Source organism: Budorcas taxicolor, chromosome 2, assembly GCF_023091745.1.
Source record: "Budorcas taxicolor isolate Tak-1 chromosome 2, Takin1.1, whole genome shotgun sequence".
In the NCBI taxonomy this organism is placed as follows: Eukaryota; Metazoa; Chordata; class Mammalia; order Artiodactyla; family Bovidae; genus Budorcas; species Budorcas taxicolor.
The window spans coordinates 100433211-100454978 of NC_068911.1; the positions used below are offsets into that span (position 1 = coordinate 100433211).

At 36.3% G+C, this 21768-nt stretch overlaps 1 protein-coding gene across 1 annotated transcript in view; it reads left to right on the forward strand.

Moving 5' to 3' along the window:
- Nucleotides 1-21768, forward strand: part of LRP1B (LDL receptor related protein 1B) — a 1834206-nt gene that overhangs the window by 1113419 nt on the left and 699019 nt on the right. The window contains exons 30-31 of the mRNA XM_052653145.1: nt 3695-3869; nt 4824-4918. Of these exons, the coding sequence (XP_052509105.1) occupies nt 3695-3869; nt 4824-4918 (270 nt within the window). The remainder of the gene's footprint in view (nt 1-3694; nt 3870-4823; nt 4919-21768) is intronic.

Below are 21768 nucleotides of genomic sequence, written 5' to 3' on the forward strand. Positions count from 1 at the left end.
GGAAATCTGAGAAAATGTCAATATGACTCAAGGGTAAGATAATGGGTCAAAAATGGTGAGAAATAAGGTTGGACAGACAGATATATTCAGATTATATAGAAAGCCAGGCTAAGGAATTTCAGCATCACTTTGAGTGGTTGGAAGCAATCAAATACCTTGGGACAATTGAAGGTCATGATACAGAGTTCTCTAGTCAGAAAAATAACCTGGAGGCAACTAAATCAACTGCCTGAAAAAGGAAAAAGATCATATGCTATGCAATATTAAAGATAGAAATAGATTTGAAAGAGCACGGATTGTATAATTGACAGGGACTGATGCTGCTACTGCTAAGTCACATCAGTCGTGTCCGACTCTGTGCGATCCCATAGACGGCAGCCCACCAGGCTCCCCTGTCCCTAGCATTCTCCAGGCAAGAATACTGGAGTGGATTGCCATTTCCTTCTCCAATTATGAAAGTGAAGTGAAAGTGAAGTCGCTCAGTAGTGTCCAACTCTTAGCGACCCCATGGACTGCAGCCCACCAGGCTCCTCCGTCCATGGGATTTTCCAGGTGAGAGTATTGGAGTGGGGTACCATTGCCTTCTCCATGACAGGGACTAAATAGGCATTAATAACTTACATTTGAGATTCTCTGGTGGCTCAGATGGTAAAGAATCTGCCTGCAATGCAGGAGACCTGGATTTGATCTCTGGGTTGGGAAAATACCCGGTGGAGGCCATGGCAACCCACTCCATCATTTTTGTCTGGAGAATCCCATGGACAGAGGAGCCTGGCAGGCTAAAGTCCATGGGGTCACAAAGAATCAGACATGACTGAAGTCACTGAGTGACTAAGCACAACATACAGACTGCATTTGGCTATGCTTTCCAATTTAAGAGTGCAATGCACTCTCTAGGTTGTATGTTTAGGAGTCAGCCAGAAACAAGCGAATAAATTTTGAGCAGCAGAGACAGCAGGAAAAAAAAAAAAAGCAAGCAAACTTTGGATAACATGTATTTTAGAGGAAATAAAAACTTTATTGCTTGCAGTACCAAGCAATTCAGGATAAAAAGGCAGAAAACATTAAATCCTTGGATTGACAAAGTATCCCTCAATCCTGAATTAAGCTACATAAACATACATCATCTAATAGTCACAAAATCCTATGAATTATCTATAATTAGCCTCATTGTGCTGATAAGAAAAAGAAGCCAAAATTTAAGTGACTTCATTAAAGACAAAGAACAGGCACCCAACCTAGAACAAAAGCCAGAAATTCTCATTATTTTTCTCAGTAACCAATTAAGTCCAGAGAGTAAAGGAAGAAGAAAAAAATATCCTGCGTGAAGCAAAATAAATATCTGACATGGAAGGTCTAGCTTTATAAAGGTGTTATGTTATTATTTTCTTATTGTTTCTCAATGAAAAGGAGACTGGATGAGAATAAGTAAAAATACAAATATATTTCCAGCACTGAGTTGAAAAATGAAGTGTGTATTCAAAATTTGCCAACTTAACAGAAATTAATGATGAAAGGTACCTTGCAGAGTGAAAAGCTACTGCTTAGAGGAGAAATTGAAACATGGGGAATACCTTTTTGGACACTGTGATTACAAGTTATTTAGAAGTAATGAAATGAATATTGAGCAGGAAAGCAGGCTCTGTCAAGACTCAAGGATGCAAACTTGAGGGTAAGCCTCCTGTGCCAGCACGACATGTCACAGCTGACCCAGAACTGCCAGGAATCCCTTTTTTTTTAAACTTTCAACTAGCTGGCAAATTTTACAAATCTGGAGTTTTCACCTTTTGAAAATGTAGCTTGATGGCATCTTTTGAAAATTATAAAAAGGGAAGAGGTAGCAATTAGATGGGCTTCCCAGGTGGTACAGTGGTAAAGAATCAGTTTGTCAATGCAAGAGACACGGGAGACACAAATTCACAATTTCGATCCCTGGGCTAGAAACATCCTCTGGAAGAGGAAATGGCAACCCTCTCCAGTATTCTTACCTGGTAAATTCTATGGACAGAGGAGCCTGGAAGGTTACAGTCCATGGTGTCACAGAGAATCAGCCATGACTGAGCACAGAACAGGCAGAAATTAGATGAGCTAAGTAGCAGCCACTCTGCATTTCTAGAAGCATTTTGCATGAACTGCTGCTCTGGAGCAGTAGCTGCAGCACTTGGGAATTAGTTTTAACTTGTAGAATCTTAGGTGCCTTTTCAGATCTACTGAATCAGACTCTTCATTTGCATAGTCTCTAAATGTCTGATAAATTTGAGAATCAGGAGTCTGGAGAACCCTAAGAGGTACAGCATGCTAGGAAATATTAAAACTTTTTAAAATAAAGAAAATACTCAGTTAATGCATTCAAATGCTACAATTTGGGAATTAAACTTGCCTTGTGTATGACCAACCCAGACAGCATATTAAAAAGCAGAGACATTACATTGCCAACAAAGGTCTGTCTAGTCAAAGCTATGGTTTTCCAGTAGTCATGTATGGATGGGAGAGTTGGACTGTAAAGAAAGCTGAGCAACGAAGAATTGATACTTTTAAACTGTGGTGTTGGGAAAGACTTTTGAGAGTCCCTTGGACTGCAGGGAGATCCAACCAGTCCATCGTAAAGGAAATCAATCCTGAATATTCATTGGAAGGATTGATGTTGAAGCTGAAACTCCAATACTTTGGCCACCTGATATGAAGAACTGTCTCATTGGAAAAGACCCTGATGCTGGGAAAGATTGAAGGCAGGAGGAGAAGGGGCCAACAGAGGATGAGACGGTTGGATGGAATCACCTACTCAATGGACATGAGTTTGGTTAAACTCCAGGAGTTGGTGATGGACAGGGACGCCTGGCATGCTGCAGTCCATGGGGTTGCAAAGAGTCAGACACGACTGACCAACTGAACTGAATTGAACTGAACTGAACTGTGTATCTGTTAATATGTTGAAAAGATTTCCTAGTATCCATTGTTTTAATGCTTTATTTTTCATTTGTTTCTTTAATTAATATGTGCAATTATATTTAAGCCTACTTTCCATCATTTTTTAAAAAGATGCCCAATTGAATAATCAAGTAATAACAACCCAAATATTCATATTGGCTGTAACGAATAAAAACATAATTAGATTTCAGTAATTTCTATAGAATCCACATTGGAGGACTGTTAAAAGCGTTTCAGTTTCTTTGCTCATATCTCAGTCAATTTCTGTTAATTATCCATTTTAAAGATGCTCAACTCTCTAGTAATTCTTTTCAGAAAGTTGAATTGTTTTATTTAATTTCAGTAACAAATTGGCACTTAACAGGTAAAATGGCCCATTTGTTGATGGCCCACAAGTACTTTCTCCTGACTAGAAAGATGTACTACCAACTAGAGAGGCTATTACTGTAATTTGAATTTTGGTCACCTTGGCCCATAGGACTGCTGCCTGCATCTGCTCCTCAGTGTTTACTAGCGAATCATTGACTGTTAGTGCAATTTCAATGCTAATTGTAACTTCAGGTTCTCAAATGGCTCAGCAGTAAGACATTAATGATTATTCATGCCTTAAGAAGGGCTGATAAGGGAATGAGATTACAATCTTGTACAATTTTAGCTAACAAATTAAAGTGTAAATTAAATTTTCCCTGAGACAAAATAACTGACTTGGAAAGCCAAAACATGAGAAATTTCATTCACTTGTGATTTTCTCTTTCCTGTTGTACAGATATTCAGAGTATCAGAGGGTTAACCGTGGACTGGGTCTCACGTAATTTATACTGGATTAGCTCAGAATTTGATGAAACACAAATTAATGTGGCAAGACTAGATGGCTCCTTGAAAACCTCAATTATCCATGGAATCGATAAGCCACAGTGTCTAGCAGCTCACCCAGTCAGGGGGTAAAGTATGATTTTTTTTTAAGTTTTTCAAAATTTTATACACCTTTGCTCCAATATTTTGTAAAAACTTTGTTGAATTCAGAACAGACACACATGTACACATGTGTATATACATATAAGCTATACAGTAAAAAAGGCAAATGTGAATATGGAAATTATAGGAGATCCCTGGTTAAAGATTTCTGCTTTCTGCATGAAATCAAATTTTTATGTATTACTGTAAAATTTTGTCAATTTATGTTTATAAAGAGTGACAGTTCAGAATAGGAAAAAAAAAGAGAGAGAGAAGCCTGAAAAGTTGTTAATTTCATTTCGAATACCAGTTGTTAATAACATGTTTACTGTGAGTTGATGTTATGGTCACTGCAAATTAGATCACATTCTCCCATCTTCTGGTTAGTCTTCAGGTATGCATGTACAGAACTCATGCAGAGCTAAAAGAAAATCTTTCTCCTTAGTGCTTTCAACAGGAATGACTGAAATGACTTTGTTCCCTTCTCTGGTACCTGATTTTCCTAAATCAAGAGAATTCAATATTGATGAATGATTTTAAATGGAAATAATTTACTGTAGTTAAAGTTAAGGGCTTCCCAGGTGGCACTAGTAGTAAAGAACCTGCCTGCCAATGCAGGAGACATAAGATGGATTTGATCCCTTGTGCAGGAAGATCCCCTGGAGGAGGGCATGGCAACCCACTCCAATGTTCTTGCCTGGAGAAGCCCATGGACAGTTGTGGATGTAGAGGAGAAAAAAGTGAGATAATGGGTCTTCAATGAGGAAAAAGTAAGAGTGGTACTTCTTCCCAGGCAAGTGGCTCAACAATTTGGAGACTTCCTGGAAAAAAAATAATCCTGAGCCAATAATTTAATATTAACTTAGTTCTTCAACAGATGCTTCTAGTCAACAAGTAGGTCTATATCTAATATTTTAAAACCATATCTCTTTTGAATTAAGGAAACTCTACTGGACAGATGGCAACACAATTAATATGGCAAATATGGATGGCAGTAATAGCAAGATTCTCTTTCAAAATCAAAAGGAACCTGTTGGTAAGTTTTATTTTATATATATATATATATATATTTTTTTTTTACAGTTAATCACTGCAGTTTTTAATATGACAAATCTGTACTCATACAATGGATCTTTGATCTTGAGCCTGAAAGACAATATTGCAGATTGCTAATATAAATTAAATCAGAAATTTATTGATCTTATTGAATCCATTTGGTTTATGTAGGGTAGGAAGGAAACTTTTTTTTCTGGAGAAGACTTTTTTTGATAAGATAATTTTTTATAGTATCTCAAGTATGGAAGTTGCTTAAAACTTCATGTAATTAATACATACAATATCTTATTCTCACTGGTGAATACCTGATACACCAATTGCCTCAGTGGCAATATGATGTACTGAGGCTTCCTCTGATCGTCATTGTTGTGGCATTATTAACAGTTACAATGATTTGAGTTTAAGCCTTTAATATTTAATTTTCAGCCGTTTTCATTTACTCTGCAGGGTGTTCATTTAGTTTTTTATTCTACCTTTGTTAACCATTGTAAATCACCACATGAAACTTCATGGTGCTGAAAGAGGGCTTTGAGTCATTCCCATAAATGATCTTTGAAAATCAAACTACAAGGATTCTTCTAGAAGATGTTACATACTTACACATAGATATCTATACATTATGCTAATCTTTTCAAACAGTAATCACTTTCCTCATCTTCTCTTATACTTCTTTGAGAGGCCTGAATTTGTCATCTCAAAGTACCTTTTTAAAAAATCCAATAATGAACCTGGATTTCTATATTATATTAAATGTAAATATACAAAAGAAAACCATAATTTTGCTTTGAACTGAATACTATATATTTTTAAATCTTGGAGTAAAATCATTGCACCATGGAGCTTTTCAGTACTAATTTCTTAGTTTTAGAAATGTGGAAATATACTTACTTGAAGTATCTCATTTTTAATAGCAATGACTCAATAAAGGAATAATATCAACAAGATTTGCAATAAATGGGAATTTTTATGTGGTCCAGAGAATAAGCCTCTGATGTAAAATGATACTATTAACTACTCTTTTCAGTCGATAGAATAAACCTCTGATATAAAATGATACTATTAACAACTCTTTTCTTTGGACTGTTGGTTCTGAGGTGTGATACACAATTGAAATTCAAGGAAGTGTTAGAAATTAAAGGCAAATAGAAATGCTAACACTTCTGTGTAGAAGATGATAGAACAAAAGAAACAAGGGACTCTACAAGATAGGACCCATACAAAGGACTTAATTTGGGCTAAAGCAATTCAGTCAGTGCTTATCTGGAGTTGTTCAGAATATTTAAAATGGAAAAGTGAATGTGACTGAAACAGTATGAGCAAATAAATGTCTTACATTGTAATGTGGTGGCCATAGGTTACACCAAAATGATAATTCACATGCTTGTTTTTATAATGGGGAAAGCCTTATCTTAATACTAAATTTCCATGTTCCTACTCAAAATAAATTAAAGAACAGCTATATATGTATAACTTATGTAAAGAAAGTTTGTAAGGAAAAGAATTACTGTTACTATATACACTTTGTAGTTGGCCTATCAGATGTCATAACACCACATACTGTTAACTGTGTATGGATGATGATTCAACATCATCATTTATTTTAAAGGTACAACATCACCATTAAACATTTCAACATCATCATTAAAATTTTAAAATAAATACAAAATGATACCATTAAATATTAATTTGTGTGAGATATACTATTTTCCCAGAAATAACCCAGAACCTTATTACAAAGCACATCTGAAGTCAGGATTCATGAGTATGGATTGTGAGTCAGATAGTCAATGAACAGATTTTCATTATCAGATTTTGGATTCAGCCTGTAGATAAAAGTTTGACATTGTTCTTTTTCCTTTAGGGGTGCAGGAACCTAAATCACTTTAGATTCCACTAAGTGAATTTATCCCAGTGACCTTGAGCAAATTTCAGTTAGATTGGTTGTACTTGCTTTCCTCATCTGTAAAATCAAGGAAAAATGCCTATTTTTATAAAGTTCTCATGAGGATTAAATGAGGAAATTTTATGAAAAGAACATCTGGCCTTTTGTAATAGAACCTAACAGGAGGAGGAGTAGAAGGTATATTGGGTCCCATAGACTGGAATTTGAATGATTTGATTGTCTGCAGTATTAAGTGCATATAAATGAATTCAGTGAAGAATAAACATAGAACAAAATCCACAGAAATCTAGCACAGGAATATATATAACCAAGTGGGCCTGTGAGATGAACAAACTTACGCACATCTGAGGATTTAACTCTATATTGCCTTGATGTTTATGCTCAGAGGCAAACACGTTTGAAGTACTCTTCTGCTCTCATATTTTGTCAACATATCTGCCGCAGGGCAATAGAGAGCTGTGCCCTCATCTTGCTCTAGTAGTTCTTGATGTGATTTACAGGCTTTGGTTACAAGTTCCTTCCAGTAACAGGTTACTAGTCATGTTTACCAAGTGTTAAGATTGCTGGTCTCTCTGACGTTAATGACAGGCTGTGTTGTCCACTGGTAAATGTGTTCCTCTTGCTATTTCTTCTCCCTTCCTTGTCTAAGCTTGTGGTCATTTGGCTCTGTAGGGGAGGAAGAGGCTTTCCTATCACTTTCTAGGTTCTTTTGGCTGGTCTAATGCATATATATCTCGGAGAGATTACAGCTTCAGTTCTAGACCCCTGAAATAGAGCAAATATCACAATTAAGTGAGTCACACAAAAAGTTTGGGTTTCCCAGTGCATATAAGTTATGTTGTACACCATACTATAGTCTTTCAAGTGGGAGATAACATTGTGTCTTAAAACAAACAAAGGGTGTGTATACCTTAATTAAAAAATACTTTATTGCTAAATTCCTAACCACCATCTGAACTTCAGCAAGTCATCATAGTAATGGCAAAGACTACTGATCACAGATCAACATAAGAAATATAACGATGCAAAATTATGAGATGTTAACCAGACTGTGGCACAGAGACAGGCAGTAGTCAGATGCTTTTGGAAAAAAATGGTGCTGATAGACCTACTAGGTGCAGGGCTGACACAAACCTTCAGTTTGCAAGAAACACAGTATCTGCAGAGTGTACAGTAAAGCAGAGAGAAATAAAATGAGGTATTCCTGTAGTTAAATTCACAGAAGGCAGGAGAAGAAAAACAGGAAAAAAGTTAATTATGTACATATGGGAGCCGCATAAAAATGAGACCTGAAGAAGTAACCAAAGCAGGAAGCTTTTTTACCTGTTAGATAAAGAAAATTGTTTGTGAAGATTTGACAAAGAGAGTTGAACTTGCAGTTCCAAAGTAATGAAGAGATAGCAAACCTTATTAATACTTCTGTTTTGGCCTTGGATTCCCTCTCTCTGGCAATAAGGACACCTTCTATTTTCCTGGTATAAGGAGGATACCTTTTCATGGGAGAATTAGTCCTTGTTTTCAGAAAAACAAAAGAAGGTCAGTGTATTCTTTCACCAGCTGTTTAAGTAACTTTAAATCAAAATAATTAATATGCTCACATAGTCACATTTAGGGGTGGCCTGTCCTCAACTTGACAGTTTTCTAGCTCTCAGATATTTCTCAAAAGAGAAAGAACAAGTAAAAATCAGTTGGTCAGTTTATCTACTTATTGAAAAGGTTTTTTTTTTTCTTTTTTTTTAAGTACAGAGTATAAATATAGAATAAATTATTCAGAATGCAACCCTTATTCATTTCAACTTTGTTAATTGCGATTTTTGATCTATCCCAGTAGGCTAGAGAAATTCTTATCTGTAAATTAACTGTAAAAAGTATTACTGCTGAGTAACTTTCTAGCAGGAAAGTCTTATCTAGATTCAGTTAGTTTAAATTGTTCATTTGTGTGGCACCAGTTAAGATGATGTTTTCAAGATTATTATAGGTGCTATTAAAACAGATAAAAGCTATGTTCCATAGTAACTATTTTTCAAGTTGTAGTGTTTTTACTGTGTGTGCTTGAACCATTTTCTTAAAATATATTCACTAAAATATTATTTATGAAGTTATACAAAATACTTAAGTATTTCAGATTTGTTTTCTTTTTTTAAAGGTTTGTTGTTGTTGTTGTTGTTGTTTTGCTGTTACTTTTTTGCTGTCTTAATGGACAATTTAGAGCAATAGTGTAAATAAGCAGACTCTCCTCCCTGTAAAAAACCTTTTTTTTTTTTGGTTTATATACAAATTTAAATGCTATTTATTGTAGTATCAAGGTTAAGTCTCATATGGAAACATTTGATAATGGAATAATCTTTGAAATACTCTCAAGAATTCATGGCATTGCAATCTCACTTTATAAGATTCTTTTAAAACTATTCCCCTGAGAATATTTGTAAAATGGAATTTGTGAATCCTATAAATGAACATATATATGAATGTGTGAAAAAGTAAGTACAAACCTATTTTTATTTGTATACATGACTGTCATACCTATGAAATATTATATACATAGTGATTTTTTTTATTTCACTGATATTTTACACTTAGGAAATTATTTTAGTTTATTTTTTCATAATGAATCTGTCTGGGCGATCTCTGGCTTAAACTCCTCCCCACTTCATTCCCTGAACCATTTCTATGAAGAAAATTAGGTGATTAGGAAAGGAGGAGATACTTACTGTTCAATTGATTTTTCTCCTATGCATGTTGATTGTCAGATTATAAATTATTTTGAGGAAAAATATATAGAACAATGTATAGGAAAAATGTGTGCAAAATGTGAGGAGAAAAGAGTATTCTGTCTGGCAAGGCTGGGGAATGTCAACTCAAGACAATCATTTTCTATCACGCTTTATGAAGCCTATACTCTTACTAAAGTTACACCTTTCTGTTTGCATGCACTTAGCCTGGGATGGATGATGATGATGATGTAGAATCATCATTTTGGTAACAAAAATAGTGTAATTATTTTGCCTACTTATTAAGGACTTAAAATATTCCAGGTACTTGCAAAACACTTTCATTAATCATCTCAGTAATCATTTCTGGAAGGCTTTCTTACTCTTCCTTTATAGATTCAGAAATTGAGGCTTGTTGAAAGAAATAAGTTGCCTGTCATGAATGGTAGGGTTGCAATTCAAACTAAGTTTATCTGCTTCCAAAGTCATATTAAATCTTAACCATTATGCTATGCCCACAGAGGCTGATTTCATACAGTAATTACCTGACCTCAAGCAAAGATCAAGGAGTAAAACCAGAACTCTTTCAAGCACAGACAGTGGAAAGAAAAATGTACAGCTTAGGTACTCCTGAGAAACATGGGGCCAGTTAGGACACTGCAGGCAGCTTTTCTAAGCAGCCAGGGGCAGGCAAGCACCAGTTTAACCTCTGTGCCTATTTTGCTATACAATTAATTATTTCTGAATTTTTAAATGCATATTTTAAACAGTAATGTCACTGATGTACTAGGTTTTCTTTTTTTGTGGAATGATTTTTATAGTTTAATTTACTGGGTTTCCCTTACTTGTTTCCTGTTATATCCCTATGTGTGACATAACTTGAAAGAGAAGTTTGTCCTGATCTTATCAAAAGACCCAACTTTACATTTGATGAGTGTGCATCATTGAAAACAAAGTATTTGCTACCTAGGGGCAGGTTGGGCTGAATAACTTTGTTTCTGTTAAATACAAATCACTATTCCCATTATCCATTGTTGAACTAAATATTTTCAATTAAGAGTTGTTGCTCTGTCTTGGATGCATCAAATGCTTAGAGCAGTCTGCAAAAGAGGGAATTTTAATTTACTATTTAAAGTGATTGCCAAGTTTACAATGTTTGCATATTATGAATTTTATCCTTTAAGCCTCATGTAAAGTATCTTGACTTGTCAATCAGCATCACAACTTTTGGCTTATCCTTAAGAACCTAGTGTACTATATATTTTATTTTCTTGATGTTTTCTCTTCACTATAAAGGTGATCCCAACCAAAAGTCATTTGTTTATTCAACTTTCATGTATACCTTCTTGAAGCCTACCAAACTATAAAATTTTAATTGTTTAATCATTCCAACCCTTATTGTGTATATGTGGATGAAGAACTCAAGGATCTCACTATTTAAAAATAAGAATATTTATATATACTTATTATTCAGCACACTTTTATTATGCATGAAGCTCAATCAACATAAAAGGCTATGTATCACGAAAGAAATGATAATAATATGTTACCAAAAAGACCAGGAGAATTAACAAACTGGTATTAAAATTATACATTCATGTATACACAAATAATTTAAATTTATTATGTTTTTAAATTTGATCTTTTACTCAAATGTGATGAAGTATTTTTTAAAAAATTACGAAGGATATTTAGGTTCCAGATTCTGAAAATAAAATCTGGGATACATTATCAGAGTCATAGTCCAGTAAAGGAAAAGAATAGAAATATAAACCATTTGATGAGATCTTCTGTAGAGTTAAACAACAATAAAAACACATACCATTAATGAGTACTATTTCAAGACAGTATAAAGATAATATAAGAAGACACAATGAAAAATAGAAGAAACAATTCATTATTTATGAAAAGACAAATATAGAGATAAGTTGTTACCAAATTGGTGATGTTTTTAAGTTTCAAATGGAACTTGAAGAAGACATACATGTTTGCTTTTGAGTTATGAGAGAAGGAGAAGGGGATTTCCATAGTCTTAGTAAAAAAGGGAGGAAAAAAACAGGCTTAAAAGGGACAAAATCATATTTTGTTTAAAATCTGAATTATTCTGTGTGTCTAGGGGAAAAAGTAAATAGCCCAAGGAAACATTGAAGATTATATTGACAGGAAATATAATTTTAAAATATTCAAGTGACACAATTTAGTGCTTTAAAGATAGTTTGCTTTATTTTACCCATTAAGCTATAAAAATAGTTTAGGCAAAGTATAAAACTATAGGTTGTTGTTCTTGTTCAATCACCCAGTTGTGTCCAACTCTTTGCCACCCCATGGACTGCAGCATGCCAGGTTTCCCTGCCCCTCACCATCTCCTGGAGTTTGCCCATGTTCATGTTCATTGCATCAGTGATGCCATCCAGTCATCTTATCCTCTGACGCCTTCTTCTCCTTCTACCCTTGACCTTTCCCAGCATCTGGGACTTATCCAATGAGTCGTCTGTATAAGTATTAAACCTTTTAAAATGATCTTTTAGAAAAAAAAATAAAACCACTTCTTAACAAAAAATGTGTCACTAACTCTGGGTTTCTTCTAATTTTGCATGTAATTTTCACAAGGCACATACTTTTTACCAGTCACTAAGAACTTGAATGATAGAATAATTGTCCCAGGTAAAATGATCTATGTGAAGGAGAATGGAGGAGATGCTAAAAGCTTAACTTGATTAAATAAATAGTAAGGAAGTAATTAGCTTAGTTCTGTAGTTCTATAGGTCATCAGTGACATCTTAAAGCAGAGTGAATTGAAAGGATGATTTCAGGCAATAATTTAGATCAAGTTAATATAAAAACAATATAGATACTTGCAGTGGAAGAAAAAATTTAAAAAAAATATTTCATCTACCTTCCTAGGTTATTTCATCTACCTTCCTCCTTCCAGGGTCTGGCTACGGCCCTGGAAAATAGATTGACAAAAGACAAAAACAGAGCTTATTAACTTGTGTAGCACACATGCATGTGAGAGAAACACATTGAAGAATAACTCAAAGGAGTGGTGTGAACATGTGCGTATATCATCTTCAGTCAGTTCACTTAGGTCGCTCAGTTGTATCCAACTCTTTGTGACCCCATGGACTGCAGCATGCCAGGCTTCCCAACCATCACCAACTCAAGAAGCCTACTCAAACTCATGTCCATCACATCCGTGATGCCATCTAACTATCTCATCCTCTGTCGTCCCCTTCTGCCTTCAATCTTTTCCAGCATCAGGGTCTTTTCCAATGAGTTGGTTCTTCGCATAAGGTGGCCAAAGTATTGGAGTTTCAGCTTCAGCATCAGTCCTTAAAATGAATATTCAGAACTGATTTCCTTTAGGATTGACAGATTCTATCTCCTTGCAGTTCAAGGGACTCTCAAGAGTCTTCTCCAACACCACAGTTCAAAAGCATCAATTCTTCAGTGCTCAGCTTTCTTTATAGTCCAGCTCTCACATCCATACATGATTACTGGAAAAACCATAGCCTTGACTAGATGGACCTTAGTTAGCAAAGTAATGTCTCTGCTTTTGAATATGCTATCTAGGTTGGTCATAACTTTTCTTCCAAGGAGCAAGCGCCTTTTAATTTCATGGCTGCAGTCACCATCTGCAGTGATTTTGGAGCCCCCCAAAATAAAGTCTCACTGTTTCTATTGCTTCCCCATCTATTTGCCATGAAGTGATGGGATGATGCCATGATTTTAGTTTTCTGAATGTTGAGCTTTAAGCCAACTTTTTCACTCTCCTCTTTCACTTTCATCAAGAGGCTCTTTAGTTCTTCACTTTCTTCGATAAGGATCGTGTCATCTGTATATCTGAGTTTATTGGTATTTTTCCTGGCAATATTGATTCCACCTTTTGCTTTATCCAGCCTGGCATTTTGCCTGATATACTCTGCATATAAGTTAAATAAGAGGGTGACAATATACAGCCTTGACGTACCTCTTTCCTTATTTGGAACCAGTCTGTTGTTCCATGTCCAGTTCTAACTGTTGCTTCCTGACCTGCATATAAATATCTCAGGCGGCAAGTAAGGTGGTCTGGGATTCCCATTTCTTTAAGAATTTTCCACATTTTTTTGTGATCCACACAGTCAAAGGCTTTGGTATAGTCAACAAAGCAAAAGTGGATTTTTTTTGTGGAACTCCCTTGCTTTTTCAATGATCCAGTGTATGTTGGCAATTTGATATAGCATCTTACCAAAGAACAATAAATTTGTAGAGAAATAAAAAGATAAAGGGAAAAGGTTTTAGACTTAAAGAAAGTAAGTTATAAGAAGGTAATTACATGAGAAAAACTAAGGAAAGATAAGGGTCATTTTAGTAAATTCCTTAAAGGCTATCTCTGGGCTGGGAAGAGTCTAGACTTATTTCTGGTGATTAACAGGTAAGCCTCTTCCCAAGTGGCTCAGTGGGCAAAGAATCCACCTGTAGTGCTGGAAACATGGGTTTGATCCCTGGGTCAGGAAGATCCATTTGAGGAAAGCATAGCAACCTCCTCTAGTATTCTTGCCTGGAGAAACTCATGGACAGAGGGGGCTGGGGGGCTACAGCTCACTGGGTTGCAAAGAATTGGATATGACTGAAGCAACTGTGTGGGCACAGGAGGACTGAGAGGAGCTACTCCATGTCCAAGGTAAGGAGCAGTGGCTGCACTTTGCTGGAGCAGCCATGAAGGGAAACCACACATCCAAGGTAACAGAAAACCAGGTAAGATGGTAGGTGTTGCAAGAGGGTATCAGAAGGCAGACACACAGAAACCATAATCACAGAAAACTAGCCAGTCTGATCACATGGACCACAGCCTTGTCTCACTCAAAGAAACTAAACAATACCCTATGGAGTCACCCAAGACAGGCGGGTCATGTTGGAGAGGTCTGACACAATGTGGTCCACTGGAGAAGGGAAAGGCAAACCACTTCAGTATTCTTGCCTTGAGAACACCATGAACAGTATGAAAAGGCAAAATGATAGGATACTGAAAGAGGAACTCCCCAGGTCGTTAGGTGCCAAATATGCTGCAGGAGATCAGTGGAGAAATGGCTCCAGAAAGAATGACGGATGGAGCCAAAGCAAAACAATACCCAGTTGTGGATATGATTGGTGATAAAGGCAAGGTCCAATGCTGTAAAGAGCAATATTGCATAGGAACCTGGAATGTTAGGTCCATGAATCAAGACAAATTGGAAGTGGTCAAACAGAAGATGGCAAGAGTGAACGTTGACATTCTAGGAATCAGCAAACTAAAATGGACTGGAATGGGTGAATTTAACTCAGAGAACCATTATATCTACTACTGTGGGCAGGAATCCCTCAGAAGAAATGGAGTTGCCATCATGGTCAGCAAAAGAGTCTGAAATGCAGTACTTGGATGCAATCTCAAAAATGACAGAATGATCTCTGTTCATTTCCAAGGCAAACCATTCAATATCACAGTGATCCAAGCCTATGCCCCAACCAGTAACACTGAAGAAGCTGAAGTTGAATGGTTCTATGAAGACCTACAAGACCTTCTAGAACTAACACACAAAATAGATGCTCTTTTCATTATAGGGGACTGGAATGCAAAAGTAGGAAGTCAAGAAACACCTGGATTGACAGGCAAATTTGGCCTTGGAGTATGGAATGAAGCAGGGCAAAGGCTAATAGAGTTTTGGCAAGAGAACGCACTGGTCATAGTGAACACCCTCTTCCAACAACACAAGAGAAGACTCTACACATGGACATCACCAGATGGTCAACACCGAAATCAGATTGATTATATTCTTTGCAGCCAAAGATGGAGAAACTCTATACAGTCTGCAAAAACAAGACCAGGAGCTGACTGTGGCTCAGATCATGAATTTCTTTTTGCCAAATTCAGACTTAAATTGAAGAAAGTAGGGAAAACCACTAGACCATTCAGGTATGACCTAAATCAAATCCCTTATGATTATACAGAGGAAATGAGAAACAGATTTAAGGGACTAGATCTGATAGACAGAGTGTCTGATGATCTGTGGACAGAGGTTCATGACACTGTACAGGAGACAAGGATCAAGACCATCCCCAAGAAAAAGAAATGCAAAAAAGCAAAATGGCTGTCTGAGGAGACCTTACAAATAGCTCTGAAAAGAAGAGAAACAAAAAGCAAAGGAGAAAAGGAGCAATATTCCCATTTGAATGCAGAGTTCCAAAGAACAGCAAGAAGAGATAAGAAAGCCTTCCTCAGTGATCAATGCAAAGAAATAGAGGAAAACAACAAAATGGGAAAGGTTAGAGATCTCTCCAAGAAAATTAGAGATAACAAGGGGACATTTCATGCAAAGATGGGCTCGATAAAGGACAGAAATGGTATGGACCTAACAGAAGCAGAAGATAAGAAGAGGTGGCAAGAATACACAGAAGAACTGTACAAAAAAGATCTTCATGACCCAGATAATCATGATGGTGTGATCCCTCACCTAGAGCCAAACATCCTGTAATGTGAAGTCAAGTGGGCCTTAGAAAGCATCACTACAAAAAAAGCTAGTGGATGTGATGGAATTCCAGATGAGCTATTTTAAATCCTGAAAGATGATGCTGTGAAAGTACTGCACTCAATATGCCAGTAAATTTGGAAAACTCATCAGTGGTCCCTGGACTGGAAAAGGTCAGTTTTCATTCCAATCCCAAAGAAAGACAATGCCAAAGAATGCCCAAACTACAGGACAATTTAACTCATGTCACACGCTAGTAAAGTAATGCTCAAAATTCTCCAAGCCAGGCTTCACCAACACGTGAACTGTGAACTTCCTGATGTTCAAGCTGGTTTTAGAAAAGGCAGAGGAACCAGAGATCAAATTGCCAACATCTGATGGATCATGGAAAAAGCAAGAGAGTTCCAGAAAAACATCTATTTCTGCTTTATTGATTATGCCAAAGCCTTTGACTGTGGATCACAATAAACTGTGGCAAATTCTGAAAGAGATGGGAATACCAGACCACCTGACCTGCCTCTTGAGAAACCTATATGCAGGTCAGGAAGCAACAGTTAGAACTGGACATGGAACAACAGACTGGTTCCAAATAGAAAAAGGATTATGTCTAGGCTGTATATTGTCACCCTGCTTATTTAACTTACATGCAGAGTACATCATAAGAAACGCTGGACTGGAAGAAGCACAAACTGGAATCAAGTTTGCTGGGAGAAATATCAATAACCTCAGATATGCAGATGACAACACCCTTACGGCACAAAGTGAAGAGGAACTGAAAAGCTTCTTGATGAAAGTGAAGAGTGAAAAGTAGGCTTAATGCTCAACATTCAGAAAATGAAGATCATGGCATCTGGTCCCATCACTTCATGGGAAATAGATGGGGAAACAATGGAAACAGTGGCTGACCTTATTTTGGGGGGCTCCAAAATCACTGCAGATGGTGATTGTAGCCATGAAATTAAAAGATGCGTACTCCTTGGAAGGAAAGTTATATCCAGCCTAGACAGCATATTAAAAGGCAAAGATATTACTTTGCTAACAAAGGTCCGTCTAGTCAAGGCTATGGTTTTTCCTGTGGTCATGTATGGATGTGAGAGTTGGACTGTGAAGAAAGCTGAGCACCAAAGAATTAATGCTTTTGAACTGTGGTGTTGGAGAAGACTCTTGAGAGTCCCTTGGACTGCAAGGAGATCCAACCAGTCCATTCTAAAGGAGATCAGACCTGGGTGTTCATTGGAAGGAATAATGCTGAGGCTGAAACTCCAATACTTTGGCCACCTCATGTGAAGAGTTGACTCATTGGAGAAGGCCCTGATGCTGGGAGGGATTGTGGGCAGGAGAAGAAGGGGACGACAGAGGATGAGATGGCTAGATGGCATCACCGACTCGATGGTCATGTGTTTGAGTAAACTCCGGGAGTTGGAAATGAACAGGGAGGCCTGGTGTGCTGCGATTCATTGGGTCACAAAGAGTCGGACACAAGTGAGTGACTGAACTGAAGTAACTAAGCACAGCAAAAAAAAAAAAAAAAAGAGTGGGGCAGAAAGCTTTTATTTTTGGTGTCTGTTGTTTCTTAATTATTTCCAACTCAAGATACTCTTTAAAATTGTCTGTTTTAGAGTGGCATAATCTGTTGCCCTATATATTCAACTTTTTCCTGAAAAATGTTTTTTAATTGAAAATTTATTGAGGTAATTTTAGATTCACATGTAGTTTAAAAATAATACAGAAGGGTTCCATATATACTTCATCTCATTTTCCCCAATTGGAATATTATATAAAACTATAATGTGAAACTGAATGTCGCTCATTCGTGTCTTTTTGTGACCCCATGGACTATACAGTCCCTGGAATTTTCCCAGCCAGAATACTGGGGTGGGTAGCTGTTCCCTTCTCCAGGGAATCTTCCCAACCCAGGCATCAAACCCTGGTCTTCTGCATTGCAGGTGGATTCTTTACCAGCTGAGCATATGGGAAGCCCAAGAATACTGGAGTGGGTGGTCTATATGTTCTCCACTGGATCTTCCTGACCCAGGAATAATCGAATCAGGGTCTCCTGCATTTCAGGAGTTATTGGGGAACTGAGCTATTAGGGAATAAAATATTACAACTCAGATATTGACCTTAATACAATCTATCAATCTTAATCAGATTATGTACTATTAGCATTCATTTGTGTGTGTGTCTGTGTGTATTCAGATCTATATAATTTTATCATGTGTATAGTTTCTTATATTAATACCAGAGTCAAAATACTGAATAAACTGAATCCATTTCTGTGGATAAATAGGGGAAATAAATAAAGGCAAAATAAGATAGTGAATAATTCCAATATCACAACAATCTTTCCTATTACCTATTTCATATGTACTCTCTTCCCCCTTTTCTTATCACACTGCCTTCCATTTCTAAAATGTTGTCATTTTAAAGTGTTACATAAATGAAATCATACAGTGTATAACTTTTTGGATTGCCTTTTTTCCATTCAGCATTTATCCCTGGGAGAGTTGTTGCATGTATCAATAGATTTTTTATTTTTGTTTTTAATGCTGAGTAGTATGCCATGTTACATACATAGCACAGTTTAGTTAACCATTCTCCTGTTAAAGGAAGTGAGATGATTCTAGTTTTTAACTGAAACCAAATGTGGCCTCTATACATGGACACCAAATTAAATCTTGGAGATAAGAATTTTGTGTGAAGTAGAAAAGAATAGTTTTATTGCTTTCCAGGTAAAGGAGGCCACAGCAGGCTAATGCCCTTAAAACTATGTGTTTCAGCCTGGGGGGATGAGGAAGAATGAGGTGAGGAATTTTACAGTGGAAGGGTGGGGTTGCTGATGAGGACAAGGATCAGGGTGTCTGTAAGGCTCACATTCCTTCAATCTGGAGATCATCTGTTATCAGGTGATGATGGTTAACTGTGACCTTCTCTGGAAGAGTTCTTCAATCAAGTAGTTGACAGCTTCATTCGGTGGAGGTTTTAGTTTTACAGAAAAGCTCAAAGAAAATGTAATATATATCCCTTGAGCAGGACCAGGACCCTGCTCCAATGGTTGCAGGATTGTTTCTTGACTGCTCCTTCCTTGTCTCCACAGTGTCTCCATTCCCTGAATAACAGCTGTTTGAACTTGCCCTCAGGGAAGGGGACAGGAAAAGGCTTTTGCACCCAGGAGGGTCATAGGATTCTGCTGGGATTCATGACTTCTATAAATAAAGCTGTTATAAACATTCATGTACAAGTTTTTGTGTAAATATCTGTTTTAATGTCTCTGTGATAAATTCCCAGGAGTTTAATTAGTCGGACCTATGGTAATAATATGCTTAATTTCATAAGAAACTGCCCAGTTGTTTTCCAGAGTAGCTGTACCATTTTACATTCCTACCAGCAATGTCAGTGATAGATTTTTCCCGCATCCTTAGCAGTGTTTACTGTCGTCACTAGTTTTATTGTAGTCATTCATTTGTCTGTAGTGATACACATTGTCATTTTCGTTTGCATTTTCTTGTGACACTGAACATTTTTTTCATGCATTTATTTGTCATTTGTATATTTTCTGTGAGAATTTTGTTCATTTATTTTTCCCATTTTCTAATATGTTTTTTGTTAAACTATTGAATTTTGAGATTTCTTTTCTGAATACTAGTCTTTTGATGGATATGTGGACTGCAAATATTTTGTCCCAGACTGAAGCATATGTTTGATTGGCTTTTATAGAAAAAAGTTTTTAATTTTGATGTACCTGTATAATTGAGAAAATACTGAATTACAATTTAAGTCTGCAATCTGAGAATTTCTCATTATTAAATTATCTCAAAATAATCAATTGTAGGGATTCACAGAGAGATGGTTGTAAATTTTAGAAATAGGATTTTAGCTTAAAAGGAAATACAAAAACCTAGCATTTGTTAAGGATGTCTATGTGTCAGACACTAGTCTATCAGGGAATTATTTTTATTACTACAACCTAACAATTGTGAAGTGAGTGTAGAGCCAGGCAAAGGCTACCTAGACTTCTGTCAGATCAACCCAGAACCTCACAGGCAAGGTAGTTAGAGGGTAGCAGCTTATATTTGTATTTACTTCAGAAAGAAGCCAGAGATAGATTACAAAGAGTACTTTGGACTTTCTCAGGATGTTTATTCTTTAACTTAAAAATCTAAGTGTTTTCAGAAGAGAATATTTCTTGAGATAGCCTAATGGTGAGTAGGCACTTACTCCTATTCTACTTCTCCATGGAATAACTTTGCTCCCTTGGAGTTAAAAGTTCAGTGTTTCAGAGAAAGTTCTGCCTCAGGAATAATCATTCCTCTTTTGGTGAACTCTGAAAATATCTCTGTTTTGGAATATCTAGAACATTATAATTATTCTGCAAGTATTGTAAGGGATGCAACTTTATAATATTTCAGCATATCCTTGTGTTTTCAATAGCCAGTTGTTACAGCTTTCACAGTTCCAGAAGCAGAAGGGATTGTGTTCTACTGTCTGAACATAACAGTGTTATGTTCAGTGAAGATTTCAGTGTTATTTATTATGGATGGCTAGAGGCCTTAAAGTTAATCATCTACATTAAAATATCCACTGTATGTCTTTTTCCCCATCTACATCTTTAGTATTTCTATGTTTCCAAAGATCTCATCATGATACACTTTCCAGCAAAATTTAAAAGGCCTCATTGAATCTTTCAAATATTCAGATTTAAAAGATATCAACACTATGCTGTGTTTAAAAAAAATGTCCTTATATTGTATATTCTAAAATGACCTCAAGAGATTTCTTAAAAATACTGATGCTTGGGACCAACAGAAATCAATTAAATTAGAGTTTCTGGGGGTGGGATCAGTATTTTTAATAGCTTTTCAGATAATTATAATGCACTGCCAGGGATGAAAATCTTGAAATTAACTTTGATAAGTGATGGAAAAAATTAGATAATTATTATCTATAGAAAGCCTTAATTTTTAAAATTTTTCTGTATGTTTTCATTTTTGTCTTAATTCTAAGTTTATGGTATCCTGATTTTATTTTGAGTCATATAATAAAAAAAAAAGAGATGAGACACATAAAAATGAACTTTTCAGTCTTTGTAACAAAATTAAATTTGAAGTCTACTTAAAATTTAAGGGACTTATTTTTTTTAGTGATATATGGAAAATATTGTTAATTATATTTATTTTAATAGTGTGTAATTTCTTTTACCAATGTATGGAATGTTTCCATTATGAGGGCAATTACATCATTTTGGCAAGTCATATTGTCTAAATTAAAAGTAAGATGGTTTTAATCAAAATATTCAGAGAAAATAATAAATTAAAGCAAAACTTGCTTTCAAATAATGAGTGTTAGAATCAAAGTAGATAGTTTATGCTCCTTTCAGTAATAGAAAAGATAAGTAAAATGATACGTTTTCCTTATCATTAGTTCAGTACAGTTCAGTCGCTCAGTCGTGTCCGACTCTTCACGACCCCATGAATCGCAGCACGCCAGGCCTCCCTGTCCATCACCAACTCCTGGAGATCACTCAAACTCAAGTCCATCGAGTCAGTGATACCAGCCAGCCATCTCATCCTATGTCGTCCCCTTCTTCTCCTGCCGCCAGTCCCTCCCAGCATCAAAGTCTTTTCCAATGAGTCAACTCTTCCATGAGGTGGCCAAATTACTGGAGTTTCAGCTTTAGCACCATTCCTTCCAAAGAAATCCCAGGGCTGATCGCCTTCAGAATGGACTGGTT